We start from the raw sequence: 19,272 nt of genomic DNA, 5'->3' as shown, positions 1-19,272 counted from the left end.
CCAGTTCAAAGGAACTGAAATCTTTTGTGTTGCCCATTCACCCTCTGAATGGCACACATACACAATCCATGTCTCAAGGCTTAAAAATCCTTAATGAACCTGTCTCCTCTCCTTCATCTACCCTGATTTGAAGTGGATTTAACAAGTGACATTAATCATAGCTTTCAGCTGTTCAGTCTGTCAATTAGTACACTTAGTGTATATGCTCTTCTGTGCAATTTGTGTTTACAGTCTGTAGGTCATGAGGACCTGCTGATATCCAGTCTTGTTGGCGGGAGAGAGTGGCACCTCTGAGGTGGCTGGTCATAAGCCCTGGCCCCGGATCAGGACCCTGGATCAGGAGCCGTCGCTCTTCCTTCCTGTGTCGGAACCAGGACAGAGACTCCACCACCATGCACCACACAGCACACAATCCCACCAACACCAAAACAATGGCTAGAGGTCAAGGAGTTCAGACTAAACTGCTTCCACGTGTGGTAAGAGCTTCGCTAAGGCAAAATATGTGAAGCAGCACCAGACCGTTCACACCAAAGACGTCCAGACTGTTACAAAAGCTTCTTCCCGAGTAGCTTTATAAGACAGAAATGTGCACAATGGGGAGAAATACGATTCAAGGAAAAAGTCAACCATGGGGTTTGTCTGACCTGTATGACGTCTTGGAGTGGGTGGAGAGATAGCTAGGGAAAGTGCAGTCAGTCAAGGTAGCGTGGAGTGGGTTCATTGTCATACGGTGTCAGAGGCACTGAGCTTTGCACTTGGTTCGACTGGGGTCACGAGAAGTAACGTGCTTTAGCCTACAGAACAGAGCTCTCAAAGGGTTGTCTTTGGCTTTAAAGACAATTACAATTGTAGTCTATAACAAATGTGCATTGTCATGAAGTAACAGAATGATACAGTAATTGAGATATTTGCAAATCATTTGATTATTTACCCTAAACAAAATATAAATGCAACATGTAACAATTTCAAAGATGTTACTGAGTTACAGTTCATATAAGGAAATCAGTCAATTGAAATAAATTAATTAGGCCCTAATCTTTTCACATGACTTGGAATATAGATATGCATATAGTAGAAAGAGGAGGAAGGGACACAATAGTACATTTTGGTAGATAGAAGGTGCTCTTTGGTAAAAGGGGTAGATTGGTCATCAAAAAGAAAGGAGGACCAAGGCACTCTTCATATAATTGATTCAAATGCCGTTATTAGTATGGCATGTTCAATAGAAACAAAGTTGTTTTTTTTAACTGACGCGTTTCGGCTGCATAGCCTTCCCCAGGGAGTACAAAAATAAAAAGGAATACAAGGTCCTCTTTTAAACAGCTTATCAATTAGCCCTAATTGGAAGAGGGAGTGGTTACACAATTGATTGGACACACCGAGTAAGCAATACTATACGCATTGAAATACTGTAGCTATGTTATCATAAAAATACAACTCCAAACTAGAAGTATAGGAACACTAAAAGGTAGTTCTAACCTTAAATATGACTGGGAGAAGTGTCAAGAATAAGAGAGCTAAATATTCCATAGTACACAGCAAAACATGAACAACAAAAGTCAAACCATAGCTGAGGGCAATTGAGCAAAATGTCCACTAGATGACAGCAAACGGACCCATCACGACCCTACAGGAAGGGTGAGAAATCCATTTCTTCATTTAAACCAGGGTATTTAGTGGCCTGTAGTTTGTAAATCCAAAAACTTGTCCCTTTGGCTTAACGGTTTAAGACGGTCCATCTGTGAAGAGCACACTTCTCCAGTGGCCATTGAAGGTGAGCATTTGCCCACTGAAGTCGGTTACAACTCCGAACTGCAGTCAGGTCAAGACCCTGGTGAGGACAACAGCACACAGATGAGCTTCCCTGAGATGGTGTCTGACAGTTTGTGCAGAAATTATTCTGTTGTGAAAACCCACAGTTTCATCAGCTGTCCGGGTAGCTGGTCAACACCTTAACCATTACGCTAAGAGGTCATAAGTCTAGAGCAAAACCTGTTACATGTGCGTGAGTCTCAGCTTTCAATAATTTGCTCAAACCCCTCTACATAACTTTTTGTTAAAAAAAAGACCTGGCCCCAAGCCCCTTCTGCCCTTCCCTCACAAACACCTCTCTAGCTCTGCCCGTGTTAATCACACAGATGAATAGTTGGTACCAGCAGATGCAAAAGAAATAGAATCCAATGGTAAAATCCAGAAGTAAGTAGCTCAAACACACAGTGGGCATGTCCGAATACCTGTACTTGCATCCTAAAGAGTAGACTGTTTGAGTACGTGGGAAAAAAGTAGTTTTATAATATGACATTTCGAAAATGTACTGTACTTTTATGGTCATACTCATTTTGGCTTTGACAGCAGCTGATAATCAAATATGGGGATGTGCTACCGAAATTAACCAATAATGCGAAAAACAACCCAATCGCGCATGACGCATTCTCAGTATGCGAAAATAGAACGTTTTATTGAATGTGAATGAGAAAATAGAGTATGGTTTAAATGTTAGTACGTTATACTAATATCAGCTCTTAATCTATAATGAAACAAAAAAATACAACGCAACATGCAACAATTTCAAAGACTTTGCTGAGTTACAGTTCATATAAGGAAAACAGTGAACACCAATGATCCCGGATGTGGAGGTCCTGGGCTGGTGTCACACGTGGTCTGCAGTTGTGAGGCCAGTTGGATGTACTGCCAAATTCTCTAAAATTATGGAGGCGTACCAATGTCAGCATACCAATTGCCACGCTCCCTCAACATGAGACAACTGTGGAATTGTGTTGTGTGACAACTGCACATTTTACAGTGGTCTTTTATTGTCCCCAGCACAAGGTGCACCTGTGTAATGATCATTCTGTTCAATCAGCATCTTGAAATGCCACACCTGTCAGGTGGATAGATTATCTTGACAAAGGATTAAATGCTCACTAACAGAGATGTAAACAATTGTGCACAAAATTTGACAGAAATAAGATTGTGTATGGAGCATTTCTAGAATCTTTTATAATAATAATATAATATATCCCATTTAGCAGACGCTTTTGTCCAAAGCGACTTACAAGTCGGCTGGGGCCACTACTTTTACATATGGGTGGCCCTAGCGGGAATCGAACCCACGACGCTTGGCGTTGCAAGCGCCATGCTCTACCGACTGAGCCACACAGGACCCCCTTTTATATTAGTTAATGAAACATGCACTTTACGTTTATATTTTTTGTTCAGTGTAGTATAATTTGAAGCACACTTTTCCACAATGCAATGGAAATTCTGACTTCTCCCTACAGTTTTCTGGCTCGTGAACTACAATCCCGGCTGTGTTTGAATGTAAATAATCATTGCTTGTGATACGGCCATAGAAACATATGGCCCTTAGCGTGAAAGAATCCTTTAAAATAAAAAATATACGCTTACAGTAGTTAGCAGTTTTGCGCAGATCCATACAACTATGTGACTTTATGACCAACATTATCCTATTTATAATTTGTAGTAAATAACACTAGAATTAATGTTTCTGGCTCATATCGATGTCACAGGCTGTTTAAAACCAGATAATTTGGTTTTAAGGGGCAGCTGACCTTTAATTTAACCACATACTCTTTAAGCTAAGCAACCAATAAGATCCTTTCTCTTCAGTAAAGGAGAGGCCAAGGTCTTAATAAGAAGTTGTTTTTGAATTGAAGGACTTGTGGAACAGCGAGGGAAAGGGAAGACCCCTGTTTTAAGATCCAGGAAAGGGTGGGGGAGGACCTCAGGTCAAGAGAGAAGAGAGGGAAGTCTAATCACAAGGCTGAGACTCATAAGGCTCAACAGCACTTTGAAATCAGAAGGGAAACATTCAACTGGAAAGTGTGATCACTGCCAGAAGATGGAGACAGTGGAACAGATACCATTTCAGTGCCAGCAATAACGGGAGGGAAAAATACAATTTGTTACTAAGAATAAGGAATAATGGTATTGAGGAGTTAAATTGAATTTAAGAAAACCTTAAGCTGATATTGTATTTAATTCTGTATTTAATTTCCTAAGAGAAGGCAGGGTTTAATTGGGTAGAGCTCAACTTTAGACATCCCATGTCGCTGGTTCACACTCCAGTCCAGTTGGTGGAGGTAATGCATCACTAATGTTGATTGCCAACCGCGATTTAAAAACCACAGAAGTGTAAACGGAACTGAACGGTGACCAAGAAAAAATGTCAATGTTAGCGATTTTATTAGTTATTTAGAAACTTATTAACACACGAACTCAAAACATGACTCTTAACTAAACAGCATCACCTACTTACCCCCCAGGTAGTCTTTCATTCGTGTTGGAGACAGGACTTGGGTGATACATCTGTTATCTAGGTAACGCTAACGTTAGCTGCTAACAATGGCTAACTGTATGGTTTTTCACACTCAAATAGCCTCCATTATGGAGGTGCTAGCAAATGCAGCCGTGGCAGACATCTGTAAACTCGTAGACGATGACTATGCAGTGTTTCGTTTGGAAATAACTCAAAGCCAGAAAGAAAACAGGGTATTGCAGAGGAAACTACAGCAACTCGAATTGAAGATGGCACGGGAGCGTGTAGAGAGGACAACGCGAGACCGCGTCGTCGCCAGTCGTCCCAGTAACGTTAGCGCTAAGATCCTCGACCGATACAGAGGGATGGCAAGAGGTACATTTTTGCAGAGGTCGAGGGGCCTGTCGCCCCGTTCACATCTGCACGTTTGACTTTCGATGTGTTAATCACATATAGTAGGCTATAGTTCCCCTGATTACTAGCAAACTTGCTGAAAGACACTATCACATTCTATCCTGATAATAGATTTCCTATTATTTGCTCTTTGAAAAAATGAGCATTGACGACGTAGTACCTAACCACCTCTTTCCCCCAATCACTCTTTAAGGTGAAGGACATCTCACTGGAGGCCACAGAAGCTTTGTGAAGCCAGCGGAACACAATACATGGAGACATGACCAACCAATCAATGTTGATGAGGGGAATGGAACCTCAACCCAGGATGTTATTGTGATAGAGGTTAGTGTCATAGTATTACATCAAAATGACAGTACATCAAATATGGCCAGTTTATTTCATAAAGACTCCCATCAGCTATTCACTTTCTTATATTTACATCCTCATTTATTTGCCATAGGGGAGCTTGTGAGACTTCCCTATGACATTGTTATCCAATGCTACTCATGTACCAGTAATAACCTCTCTTGTGTCAGTCTGCAGAGGCTGCAGGTCCTGGGGTGAAGCAGGAGACATCTGAAAGAGAGGAGGACATACGGCACAGCAGAGACATCCAGACTGGAGCAGTGCCTGGAGTGGTTCCCCCTGTAGCTACTGGGTCCCCTGCCAATGTGCCCCAGGACAGGTCCCGATGCAGCATCACGGAGGTCAGTTTAACGCCGAATGCGGTCCTCAACACTACAGCGATGGACCCTGGCAACATATCCTTGGCTTTAGAGACCCAGACTGATCTGTCTAGAGGGGACTGGAAACAGTACAGTAGTAGTGTATACTCTGAAGGGTGCCTGGATATGAAAGGGGAGGCTCTAGTGGGAGATGGCAACTGTGAAAGATGAAGGTGATGTTCCTCTGACATGGAATGCAGACGAGACTCACTTAGGGGAGGACACTCACAAGGCAGAGATTTCTTAGACTACAGGGAAAGCTTAGAGACAAATCCAAATGTTGCAACCCACTCCCTTTTACACACGCTCAGGGGTCGCGACCCAGTGTCCTTGTCAATAGGGCCTTCCGATTCACATTACTGCTATCAGTTATTGAACTCAAAGGGCCAAGGCTCGGGGAGGGCGAGCAACATCAGGCAGTAGTAAAGATAAACGGTTCCTCTGCATGTTCTGTAACATAGGCTTCAGCAGCCCCCAGAAGGTGGAGATCCATCAGAGGGTCTACAGCTGTCCGTAGTGTGAGATGAGGTTCTCCTACCAGCCCCAGCTGAAGATGCACCTGAAGGTCCACGTTGGAGAAAGGCCGTTTGCCTGTACGCACTGCAGTTAGAGGTTCTCTAAGAGAAGCTACCTCAGGATACACCAGCAGAAAAAAACATTCCACTGTATAACATAGAAAGTAATCATTCCACTCGATAGCTTCTGACGTTAAATCAAACCCTGCATTGAAGACAAAGATTACTTTTAATTTTTGTCAGCATAAAAGATCCACAGATGCATTTGTAATAACGGGAGTAACAGATTTTAGTGTTGAATAATCCTTGGTAGAATGTTTTATCCAGAAATTGTAGGCTGTGATGTTCACAAATACCTATTTCATTACTTACATTCAACAACTTAAACTACATAAATTGCCATTAAAATTATCAAGTTAATGCAGAATTTTAGTTTAGACATTACATTTTTTTTGGGGGGGGGGATTCATTTTAAGATACTCTTTGAAGAGGTAGGGTCTCAGACGTCTTTGGAAGATGGGCAGAGACTTTGCTGTCCTAGCTTCAGCGTTAAGCTCGTTCCACCATTGTGGTGCCTTGACAGAGAAGACAAGACTGGGATGGGCAGATGCAGCCAAGAGACCAGAGGTGACAGAACGGAGTGCTCAGGTTGGGCTGTAGGGTTTGAGCATTGCCCCTCCATACCTTCAGACTGTTCCCCTTGCTGCTCCATAGGCAACCAAAATGGTCTTGTAGTGGATGCGAGCCACGACTGGAAGTCAGTGGAGTGTGTCAAGGAGCGGGGTGACGTGGAAGAACTTGGGAAGGTTAAATACCGGACTGGCTGCAGTGTTCTGGATAAGTTGCAGGGGTTTGATGGCACAAATAGGGAGCCCAGCCAACAGTGAGTTGCTGTAGTCTAGATGGGAGAAGACCATAGCCTGGATTAAGACCTGGGCTGCTTCCTGTGTGAGGAAGGCTTGTACTCTATGGCTTTTGTAGAACATGAACCTGCAGGAGTGAGTCACTGATTTGATTTTAGCAGAGAATGACAGGTTGTTGTCAAGGGTCACACCAAGGTTCTTTGCACTCTGGGAGAGGGACACCATGGAGTTGTCAACAATGATGGAGAGGTCTTGGAGCGTGCAGGCCTTCCCCGGGAAGATGGGCAGCTCTGTCTTGTCGAGATTGAGCTTGAGATGGTGGGCTGACATCCAAGCTGAGATGTCTGCCAGGCAGGCAAACATACATATCTATGTGTGGTTTTCATATGGTGTGTATATAATTTTTGTATGCTTAATGAACACAAAATGGGACTTTTCATTTTAAGACTTTCATTGAGACTCTCTTTAGTATACGTCACATCTAATCTCACCCTATTCTACGTAAACACGACAGCGTGTTATAACCAATATACACTTACGAAATAGACCTACACATACCCACACACTAACAAACACCTACTGTACACGTGAAAATAGTTTAGTCAGGTTTGTCTGATGATGACTTTTGACTTATCATAGTTGACTTGTTTTTATCTACAACAACATGTTTATGTCCACCATGATGGGTTTAACAACAATTAAGTAATTCTTTAACTACATTATAGGACTCAAACCTAGTGGGGATGGGTGAAGACTCCATGTTGAAAGTGTGTTTTTCTGTGTGTATGTACCTGAGGGAGTGTATGTCTGTGTAATCTGTATCACCTGTCTCTTCCAGGAGGAGGAGGGTCCAGAGGTGCTGCTGGTGAAGGAGGAGGGGTGTGAGGAGGGTCTGTGGAACCCAGAAGGGACCATGGTCATGGAGGACAACCAGACTACACCTCCTGAACCTGCAGAGGAACCAGCTGAGCAGCACAGGACCACACACATTCTCACTGAGGTGAGCCCACTGTAAACTACTGTCTGAATGGTATTAGGTCAGGGCCTGTATCCACAGAGCGGGAGTGCTGATCTGGATCAGTTTTGTCTTTTTAGATCATAATGAGTGACTATATAGGCAGGTGGGAACCTGATCATAGGTCAGCACTCTTACTCTGATGCTTTGTGAATGCGGGCCCAGGTCTTGACATGCCTTTGAATTTATAAAATTATTAAAGAGTGACAAGTGATCAAATTAACTAACATGTTTGCAATCCCTCATTGCCCAATCAGAAGATGCTCCATAGCAGGGTGCTCATATCAGATTTCTTAATCCAACATCCTCTCACTCTGTATCTCTTACAGTCAGTAGACATGGAGGATGGGAAGCCTGATCTGCTGCTGGTCAAAGAGGAGACAATAGAAGATGAACCAGAGAGCATTGATCTGCTGAGTGGAATAAAGATGGGGGAGCAAGGTAAGGGAGAAATACACACACTGCCTTCAGAAAGTATTCATACCCCTTGACTTAATCCATATTTGGTGTTACAACCTGAATTCAAAATGTATTAAATAACAACTCCTCATCCATTTACACACACTACCCCATAATGACAAAGTGAAAACATGTTTTTAGATAAAACAAAAAAAAATGAAATTCAGAAATATCTAATTCACAAATATTCACACCGCTGTGTCAATACATCCTATAATTACCTTTGTCAGCTATTACAGCTGTGAGCCTTTCTGGGTAAGTCCTGCTAAAAGGTGATTTTGTCTCCCAATGGAAAGCAGACTGAACCAGGTTTTCCTCTATTATTTTGACTGTTCTTAGCTCTATTCCATTTATTTTCATTCCCAAAAACTCCTGAGTCCCAGCATACCCATAACATGATGCAGCCACCACCATGCTTGAAAATATGAAGAGTGGTTCTCAGTGATGCGTTGTATTGGATCTGCCCCAAACATAACCCTTTGTATTCAGGACGTAGTTATTAAAATTCCTTTGCCACATTTTTTGCAGTTTTAGTTTAGTGCCTTATTGCAAAAATATTTTATTTTTATTTTATTTATTTTTTAGGGGGAGGGGACTACTTTTTACCCAATTTCTCACCAATTTTGTGATATCAAATTGGTAGTTACAGTTTTGTCCTATGTGCAACTCCTGTATGGACTCGGGAGAGGCGAAGGTCGAGAGCAATGCATCCTCCAAAACACAACCCCTCCACGCCGCACTGCTTCTTGACACACTGCTCACTTAATCTGGAAGCACCAATGTGTCGGAGGACCGAAATCAGTGCATGCGCCCATGGAGTCGCTCGAGCGCAGACAAGGACATCCCAGCTGGCCAAACCCTCCGCTAACCCGGACTACACTGGGCCAATTGTGCGCCGCCTCATGGGCCTCCCAGTCGTGGCCCGGCTTGAACCTGGGATTGAACCCGAATCTGTACTGACGCCTCTAGCACTGCGAAGCAGTGCCTTAGACCGCTGCACCACTCGGGAGGCCCTACAGGAAGCATGTTTTGAAATAGTTTTTTTCTTTACAGGCTTCCTTCTTCTCACTCTGTCATTTAGGTTAGTATTGCCGAGTAACTACAATGTTGTTGATCCATACTCAGTTTTCTCGTGTCACAGCCGTTTAACTAAACAAACTATTTTAAAGTCACCATTGGCATCATGGTGGAAATCTGAGTGGTTTCCTTCCTCTCGGCAACTGATTTAGGGAGGACGCCTGTATCTTTGACTGGGTGTATTGATACACCATCCAATGTGTAATTAATAACTTCACCAGGGCTCCCGAGTGGTGCAGCGGTCTAAGGCACTGCATCTCAGTGCAAGTGGTGTCACTGCAGTCCCTGGTTTGAATTCAGGCTGCATCACATCCGACTGTGATTGGGAGTTCCTTAGGGTGGTGCACAATTGACCCAGCATCGCCCGGGGTATGCCGTCATTGTAAATAAGAATTTGTTCTTAACTGACTTGCCGAGTTAAATATAGGGTAAATTCATTTGTTAATTTATTTTTATTTTTAAAAATGCTCAAAGGGATATTCAATGTCTGCTTTTTTGTTGATCCATCTACCAACAGATGCCTTTCTTTGTGAGGCATTGGAAACCTTCCTGGTCTTTGGTTGAATCTGTGTTTGAAATTCACTGCTTGACTGAGGGACCTTACAGATAATTGAATGTTTGGGGTACAGAGATGAGTCATGTTAAACACTATTATTTCACACAGTGAGTCCAAGCATCTTATTATGTGACTTGTTAAGCACATTTTTACTCTTTTACTCCTGAACTTTTTAGACAAAAGGTTTGAATACTTATTAACTCAAGATATTTCAGCTTAGAATTTTTTTATGAATTTGTAAAAATGTCTAAAACATAATTCCACTTTGACATTATGTCGTATTGTGTGTAGGCCAGTGACACAATCTCAAGGGGTGTGAATATTCTCTGAAGGCACTGTATAGCCTACATACTGTACAGTAATAGATATTCAATTTTCTTAATTCATGAAATCAATAGAACTTATGTTTACATAGAAAAACACACATTATAATGCATGAACTTGACTCAAAAAACATTGACTTATCAATGACCCAAGTCCAGCTCAGATAATCCCTACCATTGTGTCGCTGCAAATGTACATTGTCCCAGCGGTGTTGTCAGTCATAAGTAACTTAATTCATGTCACTCTAACTGCCCTGAGTGCCTCTGTTTATCCTACAGCTATTGTATGCTGTAATGTGCCTATGAACTAGAGTTCTACTCTTAGCACTGAGGTGGTGTGCCCTAGTAGGAATTCCACTGAGTGCAGCTCACCCTGCACTATCAACTCAAGCATAAATAACATTGTCATGTCTACTTATAAGCTTCCCAGAAAAGTGCTGAAAGCCCACATTAAGAAGCAAGGTTCATGAAATAAATAACTTGCTAGTAACAGATGACATTCATATTTTGACTCTGAAACGCACTTAGATAATACCTTTGATAATACAGTGGTAGCAATACATGGTTATAACATCTACAGGAAAGACAGAAATGCCGATGGGGGCGGTGTTGCGGTCTATATTCAGAAGCACACTCCTGTAGAGCTTAGAGAGGATCTCATGTTAAATATTGTTAAATACTGTTGAAGCAGGTTCATCTGCCTCACCAAAAGCCCTTCTTGTGGGAAGCTGCTATAGACCCCCATCTGCTAACAGTCAATATCTAGATAATGTGTGATGCTTGATAATGTATGTGATATCAACAGAGGTGTATTTTCTGGGTAATTTCAATATTGACTGGCTCGCATCAAGCTACCCACTCAAGAAAAAGCTTCAAACTGTAACCAGTGCCTGCCATCAGTCAACCTACCAGGGTAGTTACAAACAGCACAGGAATATATTCATCGACATGTATTGATCACATCTTTACAAATGCTGCCGAAATATGTTTTAAAGCCGTATCCAAATCCATTGGATGTAGTGATCACAATATAGTAGCTATATCTAGGAAAACCAAAGTTCCAAAAGCTTGGCCTAATATAGTGTATAAGAGTTTTGTAGTGATTTGTATGTTGTTGATGTAAAGAATATTTGCTGGTCTGTAGTGTGTAATGAGGAGCAACCAGACACTGTACTTGACACATTTATGAAATTGCTTATTCCAGTTACTAATAAGCATGCACCCATTAAGAAAATGACTGTAAAAACTGTTAAATCCGGATTGATGACGAATTGAAACATTTTATGGTTTTGAGGGATGAGGCAAAAGGAATGGCAAATAAGTTTGGCTGTATAATCGATTGGCGAACATACTGCAAATGTGACTAAACTGAATAAAAAGAAGAAACTGTACTATGAAACAAAATAAATTATATAAATAATGATCGTAAAAAGCTTTGGAGCACCTTAAATAAATGTTGGGCAAAAAGGAAAACTCAGCTCCATCATTCACTGAAACAGACATTCATTATATTGCCAACTACTTACCAATTATTTTTTTTCAATATTCAAGATTAGCAAGCTTAGGCATGACATGCCAGCAACAAACTCCAACACTACACATCCAAGTATAACTCACCAAGTTATGACAAGCATTGCAATTTTGAATCCCCTAAAGTGAGTGTGGAAGTAGTGAAAATATTGTGTTCTATCAACAATGACAAGCCCCCAGGGTATGACAACTTGGAGGTAAAATGACTGAGAATAATAATGGATGATATTGCCACTCCTATTTGCCATGTCTTCAATTGAAGCCTACTAGATCGTGTGTGCCCTCAAGCCTGGAAGGAAGCTAAATTCATTCATCTACCAAATAATAATAAAGCCCCCTTTACTGGCTCAAATAGCTGACCAATCAGCCTGGTACCAACCCATAGTAAACTTTTTGATTTTGTTTTGGAGGGGGGGGGGGGGGTCAGATACAATGCTATTTTACAGTAAACAAATTGACAAGACTTTCAGCACACTTCTTGGGAAGGACATTCAACAAGCATAGCATTTACACAATTTACTGGTGATTGGCTGTGAGAAATTTATGATCAAAATATTGTGGGAGCTCTCTTGTTAGACTTCAGTGTGGTTTTTGACATTATCGATCATAGTGGCTGGAAAAGCATGTGTGTTATGGCTTTACACCTGCTATATTGTGGATAAAGTGTTATCTGTCTATCAGAACACTTGAGGGTGCTCTTTAATGGAAGCCTCTACAACATAAACTAGGTAGAATCAGGAATTCCCCAGGGCAGCTGTTTCAGCCCCTTACTTTTCTATATTTACTAATGACATGCCACGTGTTGATACAACAGTGGGGAGAAGTCTGTCCATAATAAAGTGCTGCTCTGCCTTAGCACTATCAACAAGGCAAGTCCACCTGGACTACTGTTCAGTCGTATGATCAGGTGCCACAGAAGGACTTAGGAAAGTTACAATTGGCTCAGAACCTGGCAGCTTGGCTGGTCCTTAAATGTACATAGAGAGCTAGCATTAATAATATGCATGTCAAATTATAATGGCTCAAAGTGGAGGAGAGGTTGACTTCATCACTACTTGTTTTTGTAAGAAGTGTTGTCAAGCTGAATGCACCGAGCTGCCTATTTAAACTACTAGAACACAGCTATGACACCCATTCATACCCTACAAGACATACCAGCAGAGGTCTCTTCACCGTCCCCAAGTCCAGAATAAACTATGGGAGGTGCACATTACTACATAGAGCCATGACTACATGTAACTTTATTCCACATCAGGTAACTGATGCAAACAGTAGAATTAGATTTTTTAAAAACAGATAAATACACCTTATGGAATAGTGAGGACTGTGAAGAGACACACACAGGTACAGACACACGCACTCTACACACAAATATATTGTTGTATGGTGGTATTATACATCTTGTATTGTAGATATGTAGTGGTGTAATAATGCTATATGATGTACTGTTTTAGCTTTTGTTTTATGTGTGATGTAAGTGCCTTAATGTGTTTGGACCCCAGAAAGTGCAGCAGCTAATGGGGATCCCTAATAAATACATATGTAGAGTTCTCTACCATGTTTGTAAAGTCTACTTTGTAACCTCTTCCTGCAGGTGGTTGGCTGGAGGCTAACAGAGGAGACTGGGCAGCCATATTGGATTCCCAGATCCAGACGGATGCAGCCAAGGGCCCAGGGATCAACATCACTGAGCAGGTCAGGAACAGAGGCGACATAGTGGAGGTCAGTGGATGGGACAGCATCCTCAACTCTGGGCTGGGGAACAACACTGTTAACTACAACCAGAAACAGACAGTGGAACACAAAATGACAACCAAAATTAGTCTCCATGACAACAGACTGGCTGAGACCAGGGCGAGGCTTAGATTTGGTCTGCGGGGACAGGGAGGTGTCCGTAAAGCAACAGACACAGACTCGGCTAGCGATGCTCCATCCTGCTCCTATAGTTGTGATTCAGAGAGACTGATGACGCCTCAGGTTAACCCCCTACCAGGTGCTGCCTTCAGCCTGCCTTCTATAGGATCTATCAACTGGAACATGGACCCTGCGACGACACAGACACTCCCTGGCCTTAATCCTCCTCACACTCTCCTAATGTTAAACCAGACCTCAGACAATGCCAGTGCCTCAACACTAAATGGCTACACAAACCTATTGACAAATGACAGTAGTAGTAACACTATCAGTCGGTCCAGTGGCAAAGAGAAGCGCTTCCCTTGTTCATTCTGTGGGAAAACTTTCAGTTTTCCTAAACAGGTGGAGATCCACCAGAGGATGCACATAGCAGAGACATCGTTCAGCTGCCACCTGTGCCGGGCCTGTTTTTCACACTTGTCCAGCCTAAAGAGGCACCAGAGGGTCCACACAGGGGAGAAACCATTTGGCTGCCACCTGTGCAAGGCCAGTTTTTCACACTCATCCAACCTGACGAGGCACCAGAGAGTCCACACAAGGGAGAAATCCTAGAGCTGCCCCAGTGTGAGAAGAGGTTCTCGCACCAGCTGAAGATCCACACAAAAGAGCCCGTTCGACTGTACGCACTGCGAGAAGAGGTTCTCGGAGAGGAGCTACCTCAGGATACACCAGCAGAAAATGCACACAGCCCATGTGTAGTGACATGTAATTTAGTACTAGTTGGTTTGTAGTCAATTCTGTTTGTTTTGGATGTAAGTAGGGAAACTGAATGAGGTGAATTGAGAAAAGAATGAGTATGATGAGACAGAGTTGATGATATGGTGATCGTTGGTGTGATGGTGTCTCTAAAAATGCTTCACTAATGTAAAGTGAACCTTGTCCTGTTTTGATGCTGGTGTTTTATAATGAGGAAATGATAGTGCCTTAATTCATGTTTACTTGACTTGAAGTAGTGATGTTTCTAATGTTGAACCTTTTCCAAAGTATTCTAAAATTAATTTTCTCAAAGCGAGTGTCCAAGAGTTACAGAAAAAGTCAAGTGTTACCATAGTGAAGTTATTCTACTTGTCACATGTTTTGTACAATTATGAAGTACTGTCCTTCACTGTGTGAGTGTATGACCATTTTGTTGAAATTAAATACAACATTGACTCTGTTCTGACTGACTTGGTTATTTTTGTGTCATTGCAGGGACTGAGTTTTCCTTATCTCAGTTAAGCCAAAACATTATACTTCACTTTTTTAATCAACACATGGACATTTTTTATAATGAACTCCAAGGCTCCATATTGTTAGCTACTTGAATCACAGTGATTGAGATGGGCTTGACTGTGGTTATTTTTACTATCATGTCATGTTTCTGTGTACAGCAGAGAGTTTCTTATATAAACCTTTATGCTTTTCTGTTCAATTTGTGTTTACAGTCTGCAGTCCATGAGGACCTGCTGATATCCGGTGTTACTGGCGGGAGAGACTGGACCTCTGAAGCGGCTGGTCACAAACTCTGGCCCCGGATCAGGACCCTGGATCAGGAGCCGTCACTCTTCCTTCGTGAGTCGGAACCAGGACCCAACCACGAAGGACAGAGACCCCACCACCACACAGAACACAACCAGTGGACAGGTGGACTCAAGACCCTCAGTCCTGATGGTCATCAGAGAGACCGAGGATCTAGTCAGCAATTGAGGCTCTTGTCTTCACAGTCTCAGTGCAGGGATGAAGCAGGGCCTGGGGATGATAGAGATAGACCCTCCTGTTCCTATGATACAAACACCACAGTATCCATGATGAACAGAGCAGGTCACCCTGGGCTTCAGCCTTCACAGAGAGTGGTGGGAGACCCGCCTAGTGGGAGTCTAACAGGAAGTCTTTCTCCTTCAAGATCTCCTCTAATGCCTGGTGACTGGGTTCATAGAAAGCCTGGACCTGGGTCTAGCCTTTCTCAGCTGCCTCATAGTTATCCCACCAATACAGACAGGGTCAGGATGGGCTTTCACCATGAGAGGTACCTAGCCTATAACACTGCAGACAATCCCAACAACACCGAAACCATGGCTAGAGGTCAAGGAGGGAGCTCAAAGACTAACCACATGAGGGTGGTGGCTCCTGCTTCTACCTCCTCTGGTGTCATTGGGTCACAACGTGGGAGACCTAGTTTTAGGACGGACGCCGACAAGCCGTACGCCTGCCCCACATGTGGGAAGCGCTTTGCTGAGGCAAACTATGTGAAGAAGCACCAGACCGTTCACACCAAGGAGAGGCCCTTCAAGTGCAAACTATGTTACAAGAGCTTTTCCTTCCAGAGTAACCTTATCAAACATAGGAGTGTCCACAACGGGGAGAAATCGTAGCAGTGTGGCCATTATTTTTTAGGTCAATTAGGGTAATGTCTGTACTGAGCTTGAAAGAGACTCATCATGGCCTTATCTCATTTGGATTATCTCAACTTCTGCGTCTTCTGTCTTCCGACCTCTCTCGCCTCCTTTTGAAAAAGGTAATCGAGTAGAGCGAACGTGGATGAAAATGCGCTTGTTTTAAAATTGACTCACCTTCTCCACTTGTGCGTCATCAGGCAAGTGACGTTTACAGGGATGGATCCCAAAATAGATAAATGTGTAAAGTGATAAAAACAAATTTAGTTGTGAGAGACAACTAGCATACAGATCTGGGATAACTATAGTTTTAACTGTGCTTTGTGGAAAGTAACTATTTGTCAGAGGAAAAAAGTTACTTTGGAGATGACTACAATTATTTGAATATAGATCCCAAAAAATCACTACTTTTTAAAACTATTTTGAAAATATAGATCTCAGAAAGCAACTACTTTTTAATGTTTTGTAATACAGATCTCAGGAAGTGACTACTTTTCTGAAACTGTTGGATTGGCTGTCTTCAACTAATAGCAGGGTTGTACAGTGCCTAATTAGAAAGTATTCACACCCCTCGACTTTTTCCACATTTGGTGTTACAGCCTGAATTTAATTGTGATTTTGTGTCACTGGCAATACCCCATGTCAAAGTGGAACATTTTTTTTTTTTACATATTAAAAGTGAAAAGCTGACATTTCTTGTCAGGTATTCAACCCATTTTGTTATGGCAAGCCTAAATAAGTAGAGTAGTAAATGTTTGGATTGTACCTTTTTTCAATTCTAGCCTAAAATGACACACAAATCAAACTGCCTGTAGCTCTTAATATGTCACAATAAGTTGCATGCAATATTAGTGTAACATTATTTTTCAATTACTACCTCTGTACCCTGCACATACAATTATCTTTAAGGTTCCTCAGTCGAGCATTGGGTTTTTAACACTGATTCAACCACACAGACCAGAGTTTTTTTCCCCCCAATGCCTCGCAAAGAAGTGCACCTATTGTTTTAGATTTTTTTTAAATATACATTTTTTTACTGACATTCAAAATCCCTTTGAACATGGTGAAGTTATTAATTACACTTCGGATGGTGTGTCAATACACCCAGTTGCCGGAGAGGAAGGAAACCACTCAGGGATTTCACCATGAGTCCAATGGCGACTTTAATACAGTTACAGAAATGAATGGCTGTGATAGAACACTGTGGATGGAGCAACAACATTGTAGTTACTCTACAATACTAACCTAAATGACAGAGTGAGATGAAGGAAGCCTGTACAATATAAAAAAATGTTCTAAAACATGGAGCCTGTTTGCAATAAGCCATTAAAGTATAACTGTATCTGGAACTGCATGTTGAAGATAATGAATAGAGCACACACAATCTCCTATGCTATTCCAATATACTTGACAGTCATTTGATCTACACAATACATTTCTATCTGAACATTTTGTAAATGACCATTCTCCTGAATGTCCATTGCCCTTGGTCAGGGCTGCCCAACCCTCTTCCAGGAGATCTACTGTCCTGTGAGTTTTCAGTCAAACCCTAATTTAACACACCTGATTCTACTGATTAGCTGATCAACAAGACCTTAACGAGCTGAATCTGATATACTAAATTAGGGTTGGACTGAAAACCTACAGGACAGTAGATCTCCAGGAAGAGGGTAGGGCAGCCCTATCCTAGGTGTACAAAATTAAGTCATACCAATTAACCAATGATATTTTGTACAGATAAGTATAAATACATTGACGCTCAACTACTGTATGACTCTTTCAACATGCCACTGAAATGTTCAAAGCTCCAATACATTTTATGATACCTGAAAATACTGCAGAGTAATTCAAACCCATTTGCAAATGGCAAGTTGAATGCTTAGCAAAAACAACTTAGAACCTCTACGTTCATCTGAAGGTAAGTGTTCTTGTTTTGAGCATACCATCTTTAAATGGATAGTTTACTCAGAATACAAACTAAAATGATTTTCCACCTACCTTTTGCCGTAGTTGATAAAAGAAGGCAGTTTTGGGATATCTAGTTTACTAAATATACATATTTTGTTACTGTTAGCATTCTCAGTAATACTCTACGTTAAACTGTCATTGTGCCTGTGTAATAAAACAAACTACTTTTGGAGCAACATTTTACATTTACTTTTGTAAATGGATTTTGATTGCATGGCAATGAGCTTAGAGTTTTTAGCTACTGTACCTGAGGAATAGGGACTTCCTTATTCCACTTATGTAATAACTCCATTATGCTATTATAAACCCATTTCCAAAGGCCTATGTAACAATGTTGCTATTGTAACAAGTTACTACACATGTATAAGAACTTGTTGTCAAGTGTTACTGTATTACCTTATGTCTCACTCATGAAAACATATTTGTTAGTCATTTTGAAGTTGCAAAAGGAGTCTAGTGTAATGTTGAGGTGATTCCATGTTCCTCTATTTAATTCTAGGCTATAGGCTATATTAAGATTCATATCTGAGAGCCCTCGAAACCATGTGCTTATGATCATCTATTTAGACTAATTCAACTAACTGTTAGTTACTTTTCAAATGATTTGCCTAGATTCAAATACTTCCAAGTATGATTTGGTTTTCTGAGACCTGTATTTGAATGTCAAACAACAGTTGCCTTTTAGTTGAAACTCCATATAAACTATATTTGACTACTTCGAATTGGTATTTTCAAAAAAACAAACAAAATACAACTACTTTCTGCCGAGGACTGGTAGCATATTGTTTTTAAACGTGTGCATTCTTTTCCCCCGACAAAAAAGCTCAATTCAATAAACATGACTATCGTCAATGAAAGGTGGCTATCGAGGAGGGGAGGACACTGCAGTCAATACGTTAGTAATTAAACATCTCCTCGACCACGTCGATTTCCCGGTGTTGTGCTGAATATCTCCCTCCTGACAGAATCCCCCCGCGTGAACGCGCACACACTCAATTCTTCATTGCTGCGACTTGTTTCTTGCTAGTTGAGATTTCTGTTCTTCACTCCGTTGTCAGTTTAGCCTACAATTCTCTGATCTTAGTAGCAGAAAGCATTTTTTGTTTGGCTATTACCCTTAATCTTGTAATAAATCAAATCTAGTGATACGGAACTTGACATTTCTTCCATCCATTGTGATATTGTGGGAGCAATACCAACCTTCCAATTAATGGCCATGCTTTTCTTAGCCGCTATAAATGCTAGGTTACACAGTTTCTTCTGATAACTGTAGTGTCTAC

The 19,272-nt window shown here is 41.5% G+C and overlaps 1 protein-coding gene across 1 annotated transcript; it reads left to right on the top strand.

The window, feature by feature from the left end:
• Positions 1 to 4,365: 4,365 nt before the first annotated feature.
• LOC135507640 (ras-responsive element-binding protein 1-like) lies at positions 4,366 to 17,851 on the top strand. Its single transcript, XM_064927217.1, has 7 exons — positions 4,366 to 4,654; positions 4,887 to 5,017; positions 5,212 to 5,382; positions 7,617 to 7,778; positions 8,123 to 8,234; positions 13,333 to 13,460; positions 15,077 to 17,851. Exons 1-7 carry the CDS (start codon positions 4,366 to 4,368, stop codon positions 16,001 to 16,003), a joined length of 1,920 nt encoding a protein of 639 aa, XP_064783289.1. The 3' UTR covers positions 16,004 to 17,851.
• The last annotated feature ends 1,421 nt before the right edge of the window (positions 17,852 to 19,272 follow it).

Source organism: Oncorhynchus masou, chromosome 21, assembly GCF_036934945.1.
Source record: "Oncorhynchus masou masou isolate Uvic2021 chromosome 21, UVic_Omas_1.1, whole genome shotgun sequence".
Taxonomy (NCBI): domain Eukaryota; kingdom Metazoa; phylum Chordata; class Actinopteri; order Salmoniformes; family Salmonidae; genus Oncorhynchus; species Oncorhynchus masou.
Note: the sequence above shows the minus strand (reverse complement) of the source record. Positions and strands in the feature narration are given on the sequence as shown.